This window comes from Amphiura filiformis, chromosome 17, assembly GCF_039555335.1.
Source record: "Amphiura filiformis chromosome 17, Afil_fr2py, whole genome shotgun sequence".
In the NCBI taxonomy this organism is placed as follows: Eukaryota; Metazoa; Echinodermata; class Ophiuroidea; order Amphilepidida; family Amphiuridae; genus Amphiura; species Amphiura filiformis.
Window position 1 is genome coordinate 30,335,481 of NC_092644.1, and position 12,630 is coordinate 30,348,110.

Consider the following 12,630-nt stretch of genomic DNA (forward strand, 5'->3'; position numbering starts at 1 on the left):
TTAAAAACAAAATAAAACATTAAAATTTAAATTAAAAAATTAAAATGGAAACTGAATCAATTTTGAAAATATAAAGTGGTATAGTTGTGAGATTTGAGGCCAATGTCAAACTTTACACATATGGTTTTAAAAAATCAGATTACCACTCATTTATGGACTATATACTTCCAAATATGCTCAAATGAAACCTGTTTTTGTTTAAAAATAATACTAGAAAGTTAGGAAAATCATTTAGCTACATATTGATACCAAAATGAATTCAAAATCACGAGTAAAAGTTGAGTTCTTGGAGTTTATATCTCCCCTACCCCTTAATTTTGTCCTATTTTTTGTGATTTTATGCCATTATACGTCCATACATAAAATGACAAAAAAAAAAAAGTGATACCACAATTTGAGTCCACTACCTACCTAGCAGTGATCTAGAGGGTCCATACTTACTACCTATGGTGTCAAACCTTGTATGTAGTGGGGGGTGAACGAGGTCATTTTTTTGAGGTTGCTGCTCCTGTACTATAGTGGCCTTGAAAAGAATTTGTAAGAACTTTTCAGATTTGAAAGCCCCGTCACATCACTGATATTTATTTGTGCAATAGCTTTAACTGCTTCAAATCCCACTTGAGAGACTACTTTCAGTCCATTCAAGAAATTTAATCCTTGGTGCCATCTATGTTTTGTTGTGGTGGTAGGGTGGGAGGGTGGGAGGGGGGCATTATCTCATTATGTTGTGGTGTGTTTTTTCCTGCTTGGCTAAGTGCAATATATTGTGTCTCTTGTATCTTGGGGCTTCATGCTTCTAGTTTTAACATAGTGCTGTTTTTAAAAAATGTTTGTACTTTTAATGTGTTAATAATCTTTGTAATTTTTATGTGTATTTATAGTGCAATACTTTGTTTATTTTCATGACCAGCTTGCAAGGGTGGGGTCCACTCATCTTTTAGATGTCAGTGCTTTATTTGCCACTTTTGTTGGGCCCTGGCAGCCCTTGCTTGCTGGTCTAATTTTGCTGTATATTTTTGTTGAAATGCCTAATGAATAATAAATAAATAAATAAATAAATGTCAATAGGATTTATTGGGCTTTTGATCAAAATCGGAGCATTTTCGATTTTTGACACCTGTTGAGCCCAAAATTTAGCATTTGATCTTTTTGCCTATAATTCGAGAACAGTACATCGGAGATAGCTCAAACTATACCTTTCTTGAATCTGATTCTAATTTCGATATTGGTATGATTTATTGGATTAACTTCATATTGACTGGTGATTAGAAGGTTGACTGTTGATTGGAAGGAATATTTGTGTAACTGTGTGCATAGATTGTTACTGTACATATACTACGCCAAGAAAGTATCCTTACACTTGGTAAAATAATCACAATTTCAAAATTTCACCATATTGGGGTAACTTTTTTTTTTATAGATGCACTATCTAATCCGGCACATTTTGACACCCCATTGAATCCAATGTGATTTCAAGAAGCAAAGTTACAAGCATTTGATTAGACGAAGGTCCAGTTTTAAAAGTGACACACTGGCCTATTCAAAACTGCACGGACTAGACATCTGGTTTGAGAGTGGTAAATGGCTAATTTGTGTGTACCTTTAATTTAAAACAAAAGGAACAAAAGAAAACTGAAACAAAAGAGCTGACAAATAAAATGCAAATTATGAAAAGTACAGAGAAGTAAAAAGTGAAATAAATACTGCTTTAAATAAGGCTTCATTGAAGAAACTGTGTATAGTCTCTTTGTTGCGCTTGTTGGAATCTTTTCACGCCTTGTATAGGCCAATTTGTCACTTTTAAAACTGGGCCTTTGTCTATTCAACTGCTTGTAACTTTACTTCTTGAAGTCACATTGGATTCAATATGGTGTCATAATGTGCGGGATTAGATAGTGCATCTATTACAAAATCAAATTTACCTCAATATGGTTCAGTTTTGAAATTGTAATTATTTTTCCAAGTGTAAGGATACTTTCTTGGCGCAGTATACAATAGATTCTTACTTCAATATTTTGCCAGGCGATGTGTAGCATGCATGAAAAGCCTTCATTACTAGCACTGTGGTTGGTTGTACACAAGTTAATGAAGAGTTTAATGCGTGGGTTGGGGGTGCACTTGTAGCTACTTGTCAGTGCTTGTGTGTGTTTGGCGTGTGATGGGGTGTGGAAATGAGTAAGTGTATGGGGATATCATGAGCCTTACCTCGTCAATATCCAAATAATTCCAGTATCGAACTACAGGGCTCTTGTAGTGGCCTTGATAAGAATCAGTAAGGATCTTAGCTTCTTGTTTGTCTTCGTTATGGGCTGCATGTGATATCCATAATTCATATGGGTCTGGAGACGATACACCAGCAACTGCACGAAAGACTAGAAGCCAATCATCTACATATTTAGAGATACAAAGATTTTTTTTAATTAATCCATATTTTTATTGGCAAATACCCATATCAAAAAATGAGACCTTTTCGGATAACTTCCCGAAAGTCACCGGGTAGACACCGGCAAATTTCACATGCAAATTAGATAGGTAGCGGGTGACTACCCGATAAATTTTTGGAAACCATAGTGGATACCTTTCAGGTAATAGATACCGGATGACTACCCGATGACTTTTTTGGGAAACTAGCGGGTAACTACCCGGTGACTTTTTTGGGGAACTAGCAGACTACCCGATAACTTTTCGGGGATCGAGCGGATAACTTTTGGTGACGATATACCTAGTGACCTCTTTGGAGACTTCCTGTTGACCTTTTGGGGAATGCAGAAATACAAATTCATGAGTATGCACAAATTTATTAGGCAATTTAGCTTATTATTTGAATTGTAGTTTTTGGAGAAATACAATTAACTCTGCAGTCATGGCAGTTGAGCTAGTGCTATCCTGCTATAAGAAACTTGAAAGTGTACAATGTAATTGTAGTTATTGTACAAAAATATTCTTCTGATTTAATTTGGTTCACACCTTTATAAGGTGTACACCTTTCAATTAATGTACAACCAAATTGTTATGATATCAGCATATATGTATTACAGTACCTAAATGTGATCACATCACTGACACAGCCTATAATTTTTATATCAAATATTATAATTTATTTACAACAAATAGCTGAACATAAAGCTTATATCAGTTAATTGACACATTAGCTGATGATTAGTAATTTAATTGACTTTAATTTACTGTCAAAATCAAATGTGTCATATTAGGTACATGTATAAAGACTGCATCAATATACAAATCATTTCATACAAATTTTCCTACCTGCATTGTCATATGAAATCAAGCATTCAATGCTTTATAATTCCTACAGCATATGTTCCAGATTAATTAGTAAACATCTTGTAATGTCCTACATGTAAATCCATACATTTTGGACCACAAATAACTTTGCACAAATATATTCCAACTGCCAACAGCTAGAGCTAGCTAGCTACTCCATTTTGAATTCATTCAGTGACCTTTGACCATATACCACCCACAATGCATTCTTAAGATGTTTTATGCTATTTCAAGGTTAAATTAAAAGCGGATAACCACCGGGTAACTCCTGCAAAGAATCTTAAGTTTCTGGGAACCTTCTGGGTAACTCATTTGAAATATTTGAGTTTTGGGAGACTTCCGGATGTCTACCTGAAAACTTTTGGATAACTTTATTAGGTATCCGCAAGGTATCCGCTAGCGGGCACTTTCGGATAACTCTGAAAAGGTACCCGGAAGGTTTCTGATGACCACCGATTGGTCATCGGGTGGTCACCGGGAAACTTTTCTTTTTTGCTATGGGTACTGAATTTAAATCACATATAAAGTCTAATTTCGAAAGATAATCAGAATAAATGCAACAAAATAACTACAAGTCATGAGAAACCAGGCATCAACTAAATTGATATAAAGGTGTTGGCTCTTATTAAAGTGGTTCCTTGTTATGCAAATGAGACAGTTAACGTTCCGCTCTTTGTTATGTTAAAATCTTTCCCTATTACACCATTTTTGGCCCCCACATATAATTATGTGGGGCATATGTTGTTATCATCCAAATGGTTGTTTGTTTTCTTGTTTGTTTGGTTCTTTGTTTGTTTGTCCGGGCGGAAGCAAATTCATTAATCAACGCAGCTCTAACGCAATGGCCGATCAACTTCAAACTTGGTACAGGGATAGGGTATGGTGGCCTCATGTGCTGTATAGTTTCTTATTTATGAATGTTAATTAGCTCATTAGCATATTTTGCCTACATTGTCATTAATCCACTCTGCAGCTTAAACGCAATCACCGATTAACTTCAAACTTGCTACTGTGATAGTATATGGTGGTCTCATGTGCTGTATACCTTGGTGTCATCACTGTCATGTTATTTGCATACTTTATGAATATTAATAGGCTCATTTGCATATTTAGCCTACATTTCCATTAATCCACTCTCCAGCTTAAACGCAATCACCGATGTATGTGTGTAGTTACCATTGGGCCAGATGAGCCACAAAATTTGAGGGCCCCCAAGTTGACCTGTGCATCCTTTTAGCCCAATACACCATGTTTTTGGCTCAAATAGGGTAACATTGCAAAAATTTGCATTTATATTGGCAAATTCATTTTCATTTTAAGCTAAAATAGAATGAAATTTAATATTTGCACGCGTCATAGGGTGTGCAATAATTATAAGCCCTGGAGGGTAGAATGGGGGGGCAAGAAATTTTTGGCGAGCCGAAAGTGGGGGGGGCAAGCAAAATGGCAAGCCGAGAAGGGGGAAAGTGATTTTGGCACACATTCAAAAGCCTTTTAAATAAAAACGCTTTAAAAAGGCTTAGGAAAACAGTACGGAAACACTTAAATATGCAAATTTTACTGCTCGCTGCGCTCGCAACATGTATCTATACCATTTAAGGTTTGCAAATCGTATCCAAGTGATTTTTGGCGGGCCGAGAGGGGTGGGGGAAGCGATATTTGGCGAGCCGGTGGGGGGCTCATAATTATTGCACAGCCTCTAAAATGGGAACAAATTGTGCTCGGCTCCCTCTAAAGTGTTAGGCTTGCCCCGTCACTGTCAATCTTAAATACGTAAACCAAAAAATTGGCCACTTGAGTGCCTTCCTCGGTGAGTTTGGGGGCCTCCAATTTTTGGTTATTGGACTAGCCAAGGCCGCCCAAAAAGGTAGATCCGGCCTTAATTGTACATACTCCAAGGCTGTTTCTACACAGGTGAATGAACATGAAAAGAGTCTATATCGCGTTTATTTGGTGCGGATTAAATATCACATTAGTGCACTCAAGGAATGTAATGTCTGCGTCAAGAAGAATTTGATCAGCAGAGTGCTATCCTGACACAAAAATGTCGACGAGTCTGTGTTGTGCTTTTCGTCTGAGTCGGAATTAACTCACCAATGATATTTATGAATAAATTAAATATGACGTGAGTCACGTGACTCATAAACATGATCGATTGGAATGATTGGTGGATACGTATTTAGGCAAAGGGCCCGGTCAACAAGGCAGTCTAGAAAGTTAGTAAAGTAACACGCGCTAAGGCGACAAAAAAAGAAAACCCTGTTCTACGGACCCGACCGACCCAGATTTTGAAAAAATTGGGGAAAATGTTTTCCAGTACAAGTGAATGCCGACCCAAATTTCAGGAACAATTTTTTTTTTTTTTTGTATTTTTTCAAATTATTTACAGATTTTGGTGATTTTTTAGGTCATTTCAAAAAAAAAAAAAATTAAGGCCGGCCGACCGACCGACCCTCCCTTTTTTCGTCGCCTACTAAAGCACGTGAAAGCTAAATGTCTTTATTTGGTTTATGATTAATGGGTTTAAAAGGGTTACAAATTATAGAAATCATTTGACTATAAAGAACTATTCTTACATATGGTTTTGTGTTTTGAAAGTTATACAATTGATTGTCAACGTTCAATTCCATGATTGATGCATGGTATTAACTACAATGTTCAGGTATAATTATTTTATACTGCAGACTGCCAGGTTAATTAATAATATTTCAGACTTCAGAAGGCATTTTTAGTAAAATTTGGTATTCCATGGTTGCCAGAAAGAATGAACGCGGCAAAAACAGTACTTATCCAATTCTGGGGGTTGGGGCAGGGGGTCGATGTCGTGTGAACTACATCATGCCGCTCATCATGGACCGTCGGGGCAGGGGTCGACCCCCCCCCCCACACACACACACACACACCCTTTTTAGATACTTGAGTGCACTGGGCAAAAAAACCGGGCGAACCATTCACAACTTCCGTCAGTATATTTCGTCGGTACATTAACAAGTTTAGCTATGCCACAAATTTGTTGTGTTTGTAAGTCAACAGAGCATTTTGACATCCGCCACAGAGCTCCATGTTAGACGACCAAAATAGCCAGTGGGGTTTATTTCACTTTCCCTTGTTATTTATGCTTAAAATAGACAGAAAGCCTTCCCGGCAGTTACTACTAATAATATTTCAGCATTTTGGGTAAAGAATAACAAAATTGAAAATTGACAGATATCGTACATTATGGCTTTAATTCCTTCCTTGAGAGAACTCCCGGGTGGGGCAGATGACATACGTTGAAGACCTTGTTACAGTTGGTTCCCATCAGGGTAATGCAAAATATTATTGTCGGCTACACTTGGTTGTCCTATCCTGTAGAAATGCCCGACCCGCAATCTACGGCGATACCTTTCACCAGGTCATTTGGCCTGGTTGAATTTCGTCAGCGTTATCTCTCCGGATTCAGCTGTTAATGGCTAAATATGCTTAACATAAGAAATACCTAACCAGGAAAATGATAAACATACACTCATAGAAATGACTTGTTCGCCTTGTTGGCGCAATTCAAAAGGAGTAACTTTGGACAACTCAAAAATAGTGTAAAAGTTGCCAAAACAAAATTCAGTTATCCGAACTTAAAAATGCTGAAAAACCTCAAAAAGTTCTGTCAACTTTGTTGGCATTACTTAAAAAGTTGATGTAAATCGTTACGTCAACTTTTTAAGTAATGCCCCCCGGGGTAATGCCAACAATTAGTTGAGTTATTGTAACTCAACATGTAAGTTGATGTATAAACTCGTTCATATTAAGTTACTGGTACTTATTGTTTTGAGTTATTCCAGGCAATTTGGTACTTTGTTACTTAATTCACGCAATCTGCACAATTAGCAGTATTCAAATATTTATTTTTGTAATCAGTGCAAAATTTTGTATACTATAGCACACCTCTAGAAAATTATGCTAACCTAGTTTCATTTTCTGAGTTGTAACAATTCAATAAAGTAAGTGCAAATGAGTGCGACCAACATAATGATATCGAGTCAGCGTTGCTCAAAATTGTACGCGTTGGCATTACTCGGAAAGTTGACGCAACGACTTACATCAACTTACTGAGTAATGCCAACGAACAATTTCTATGAGTGTACCCAAAACAAGTAGAATTTACCCTTTTGACAAAACAACACCGCTAAACAGGAATTTAGTGCGGTTTTAGTTTACCGCCTAAACAGGATTTTATCTGAAATACCTTTTACATTTCAGGTTTTTGATATAATACACCCCTCATTTTCTAATTTTTATCATGTTTGGGTAATAATTATGGTCCTGATGCAAATCATAAAACACATACACAAACGCTGTGTGAGATCACTAAAATGACCCCAAAACGCACCAACCTTAATACAGTTGAATACATGTATATTACCATTAAAATGCAATCACAATAATACATACCTTCTTGGGCATAAACTATAGTCCAACACCAAAGTATGGTCGCAAAGATGCGAAAATGATTCTTCATTGCACTCATGGAAATGCATGCGAAACAAGAAGCGGTTAAAAAAACATAAGATCAACTCAAATGTCCTAACGGTTAGGTTGTCGAATTCTTACATAAACGTCAACGTCAAGTGAATGAATGAATAAATTTTAATGCATGGATGAGCTCTTTAGGTCCTATACAAGTACGCCTGTATCGGTCATTGCCAAACGTGGTATCAAGGAGTACCATATTTATGTTTGTACAAATATCGGCAAGTACGAAGCCGGCCTCGATATTTTTATATGCTTTTCAGTGGGGATGTGGGTGTTTGGCACCACTTGGGGAGGGGACATCATTGTTATTGTCAAGTTATTGTTAACTACATGTATGCATACAACACAGGGGCACTCGCAATAGGCAATTGAACCCTACTGGTAGCGCTGTGTTGTAGCTATAGGGATGAACTAGTTAGCGTCAAAAAAAAAAAAAAGTATAAAAGCTATGATTTTAGTACTTTCTCTATGTTTCAATATTACTTATTCTTTTCAAAATATCTGAATTTGCAACCCGGTACAAGCTTTAATAACGGGGGACCATACATTTGTATGAGAAAGAAATATACCATCTATATCCAAACTCCCGTGTTATTCCAATGCACATTTTGCTTCACCGGTCCGCCCTAGCTTGGTCGCATTTGCAAGATTGATGTCACGAAACCGTAATAGGTACAAATTTAGTACTTTCTGTGAATCAAGTATGGTTTATTCTCTTCATGTAAGTCTTTAAATCATTAGCATAGTCCTTATAATAACGGTGGACCGCCTTGATGAGTAAATGACAGCAAACCAGTGAAAAATACCCCAAAACTCAGTCAGTGGAGCTCCGCCCGTACATGTCCATAGCTTCATTATCGATTGGATTAGTCGACCGTAGCGGACAATTCGATCGCTAATTATTTCATTAATATAATCACGGGGTAATTAATTTGCGTTGGACAATCGATTCCTATGATGGTTTAGTACTGCATATCTCGGTTTAATCTTCACTAGGCGGGTTTATGGCTGAAAAGGTCATGGTGAATTTGCCGTGGACATAAGTGCACTATGAGAGGCAAAGCTGAACTTTTACCATAGGTAGCCAACATTATAGGCTACACAAAAATAGCAACTGAACGGGAGTACCTTATGGTGGGGAAAGGTCATCGAACTTTACACAGGGTCACACTTCAAACTTGCTCAAATTGTGTTAAAAACCATTCCGATGTATTTCTCTAGCCACAAGGATTCAGAAAATGTATAGCTTGGCATATCTAGGACGTACCGTTCTTGAGTTATAACCGAAAAGGTCAAAGGTCACATTTTTGGCTCTTAGGGGGTCAAAAACATCAAAGTGCTCCGATTTTACCGAAAGAGGTGTCCAAATGTCCATTTTGACAAAACAATTAAAATAAGGATATGATTGCGCCATCTAGGATATTTCGTGACCTAGGTAAAACAGTGAAAACAGGTCAAGTACCATTGAGGCCTAGTGACCTTGACCTATTTTGCTGTGCTACCTAGGTAACCAAACATCCAAGATGGTGCAATCCTATCCTTATTTGTCAAAACAATCATTGTGACACCTCTTTTGGAAAAAGCGGAGCACGTTGACATAACCGTGACTTTGACATAACTTCGACATGCCATTGTTGGGAATAAAAGGGTTCCGCCATTAAATTTCCGACAGCATATTATTGCTTTGATTGTCAACAAGTGACGAAATTCATGTGTAAGCGCACCACTTGAGAAAGTGGTAGCAATGTTCTCATGTATCCCAAAGGTGTGTTTGTAGGATTCTCTTTAATTCATTATTTTCCCAAAAAGACCTGAATATGTATATCCTTAATATGATAGGTCAAATTCTTTCAAATGATGGACGAATTTTCCTCCCAGCTACATACACATCAGAGGATGATTTAAGGAAGCCCCATCATGCACTGTAAAAGTGTTATCACTAGAGTTTCAACTGCCACTTTACTTTTCAAATCCCATTGAACTCTGTGCAAAAGATGTTGTTTTAGAATTGCCCGTGTGTCATTATTAGTTGGTTGATTTCAGATCTAAAGTGATGTATGCATGAAGGATAATTCACACCTTCTGTAGATAACATAAAATGTGAAATCGACCGACCTCTTGAAGGTGTTTTTATTGTAAATATATCTGTCAAAATTCAAATTTCACCATGCACGTGTGTATGCAGTGGGCGGGCAGTGGTGTCATGTTCACTCACACAGCTGTGCTAACCGCAAGACTTGCTGGGAAGTGCTTAAAGGTGAACCTCATTGAAAATAAAGTTATATATCAATGGAAAGCTTATGATGTCAGGAAGCAGAAAAGAATATTTTTTATTTGCCTAACGTACCAGGCTAGACAAAGATTGGATATTGGCACCCCCCCCTAAATTACAAAACGAAATCGTTCAAATTGGGCGCTTTCGTTGATGACGTCAGCTCGGGGACACACATTTACTTCCGGGTTTGATTGTAAACACAATGTCCATGCATTACTGTGGCATGCATCGGGCCAATGTACGAATTAAGTCATTGTCAACTTACTTTACATGAAAAATATCTTCAATAAAATAAGAATAACATGATGGAAACATCATGATCAAATCAAGAATGAAGTTCCTGAATAAAGTGTGTGGATAAAAATGGAAAAAGTGCTGGCCGGGGTGATTTGGGATAGGCCAAGCCACCCACGATATGCATAGGGAATATTACAGTAAAGCACGAAGAGCGAAGATTCGCCGAAGAACCGGAATGAAAACAGATTGCAAAAAATAACTGCTAGTGCTACCAGTTCAGATCGTCACACCAAGTTGAGATCAACTTATCACAATGAGAAAATGAAGGAATAGAATAAGGTACATGTACAGGATTTTTTAGTTATTTCTTAGCTTTACAACCGGTCATGTATGATAGGCGAACTCGTAGATACATACGGGATGAACTCAGTGACTGACTGAGTCTCAGTCGCTGAGTGTTCGGTATCCGCGACTGTACTGTAGGCTACTTGCAGACAAAATGACCGATTTGATATTCACATTCTGATATTTCCAACTTATTGCTACTTCATCAGCAAACTTTATTCCTGTAAATGTTCCAAATATCAAGGAACGATTGATCAAATCAGCTAATACACAGAGAAGTGCTCCCGGAAGACGAAGACTAGCGCTGTTTGGGCATATCCGCCTCGCAGACATCAGCTCCTGCAATTTCTTCAGTATTTCGCTACTACCATCATCCATACAACAATTACATGGATGTTTTTCTTTTTCAGTAAGGCTACACCGATTGTGCTATCATCAAGAACTGTGACAGAAATGACAATATTATAATTTAGATTTCAGAATTCCATCAAATAACGGTCTACCAAGCCTAAATTGTATTTATAAAGTATTTGTTTCTTTCAATTGTCAATTCATGGAAAGAATATTTTCCGCAATGAATGATATCCGACCGGGGAATGATCACGGCGCTAGATATGAAAACCTTTTTATGAGCTGGATTTATTGAAATCTTTTTTTGATTACTGCAAGACAATATTTTTTAGAAATCAGATATTTTAAAATGAATCAAGAACAGGGAATGTCACTTGATAAGCAAGTATTTAATTTGATGTTTATATTATTATGCCATGACCGATCACCGGTCGCAGCAAGCATTTGCGCATGGAATAGATAACAGAGCGAAATTCGAACTCAATAACCCAATTATACCCAGCCAGTTTCGACTGATTTGTCCAAAATTTACGGAAAATTTATGTGTTGACAATAATTCTATTATTTGCAACTTGAATATTCCTCTAATTTCAAGCTTAATTGCGAAAATGCATACAAAAGCAGACTTGATCAAATCTGCTGCAACACGCACCGCACCGCAAGTGCTATACCGGAGGACGAACTTGGAGACTCGCTGTGTTTGCGCGTACACACCTTGGTCGGGTAAATGCTATTTCTTCAGCAGCAATTTACGCATCGTGTTCGGTATAAATCCATAAAACATGAATGTTTCACTTTTTCAGTACCGTACACTGATTGTACTATCATTAAAGAATCGTGACACAAGTGACAATATTTTAATTTTATTCAGATTTCAGAATTCCATCTACTAAGCCTCAATTGTACTTATTTTATAATAAAGTATGTTTCTTTCAATCGTGATTGCGTGGAAAGAATGTATTTACCGCAATGCGCTAAATATGAAAACCTTTATGGGCTAGATTTGATGAAATCGGCGATTTTTTTATTAATTTTTTGATTACTGCAAGACGATATTTTTAAATATCAGATATTTTCAAATGAATCAAGAATAGAAATGTCACAAACAAGTATGTAATTTGTTTTTCGATCATGTTTATTCAGTCCATGACATGAGCGGTAGCAGCAAGTTTGCGCATGGAATTGATTCCAGCGCGAAATTCAAACTCAATTACCCAATTATACCCAGCGAGTTATGACTGATTTTGTCAAAAATTTACGGAAAATTTATGTGCTGACAATAATTCTATTATTTTTAATATATATAGAAGGAACCAGCAACTTGAAGATTCCTCTAATTTCAAGCTTTATTGTGAAAATCAGACTTGCCGGGCAGCTTGCAAAGTACAGGAAGCAAGTCTTGTTTACATGTTTCCGAGTAGGATCACGTGACTGCGAACCCTGAGCTTACGTCACGAGCATTCTCAAGGTCATAGACGATTGATTTGGGTGCTTTTTGGGCGCCTTAAAAAAGATCAAAAATTCATTCATTTTTTTAATTTTTCAGCTTTATTGGCCATCAAAAGAATCGGAAAAAATAATTTTTAGTATCCTGACATCATAAGCTTTCCATTGATATATAACTTTAT

At 37.0% G+C, this 12,630-nt stretch overlaps 1 protein-coding gene across 1 annotated transcript in view; it reads right to left on the reverse strand.

The window, feature by feature from the left end:
- Positions 1 to 7,859, reverse strand: part of LOC140138390 (uncharacterized) — an 82,288-nt gene extending 74,429 nt beyond the window's left edge. Inside the window, exons 1-2 of the mRNA XM_072160292.1 lie at positions 7,714 to 7,859; positions 2,206 to 2,387 (exon numbers count right to left, since the gene is read on the reverse strand). Coding sequence (XP_072016393.1) covers positions 2,206 to 2,387; positions 7,714 to 7,789 — 258 coding nt within the window. The 5' untranslated portion in view covers positions 7,790 to 7,859. The remainder of the gene's footprint in view (positions 1 to 2,205; positions 2,388 to 7,713) is intronic.
- Between the last annotated feature and the right edge of the window lie 4,771 nt (positions 7,860 to 12,630).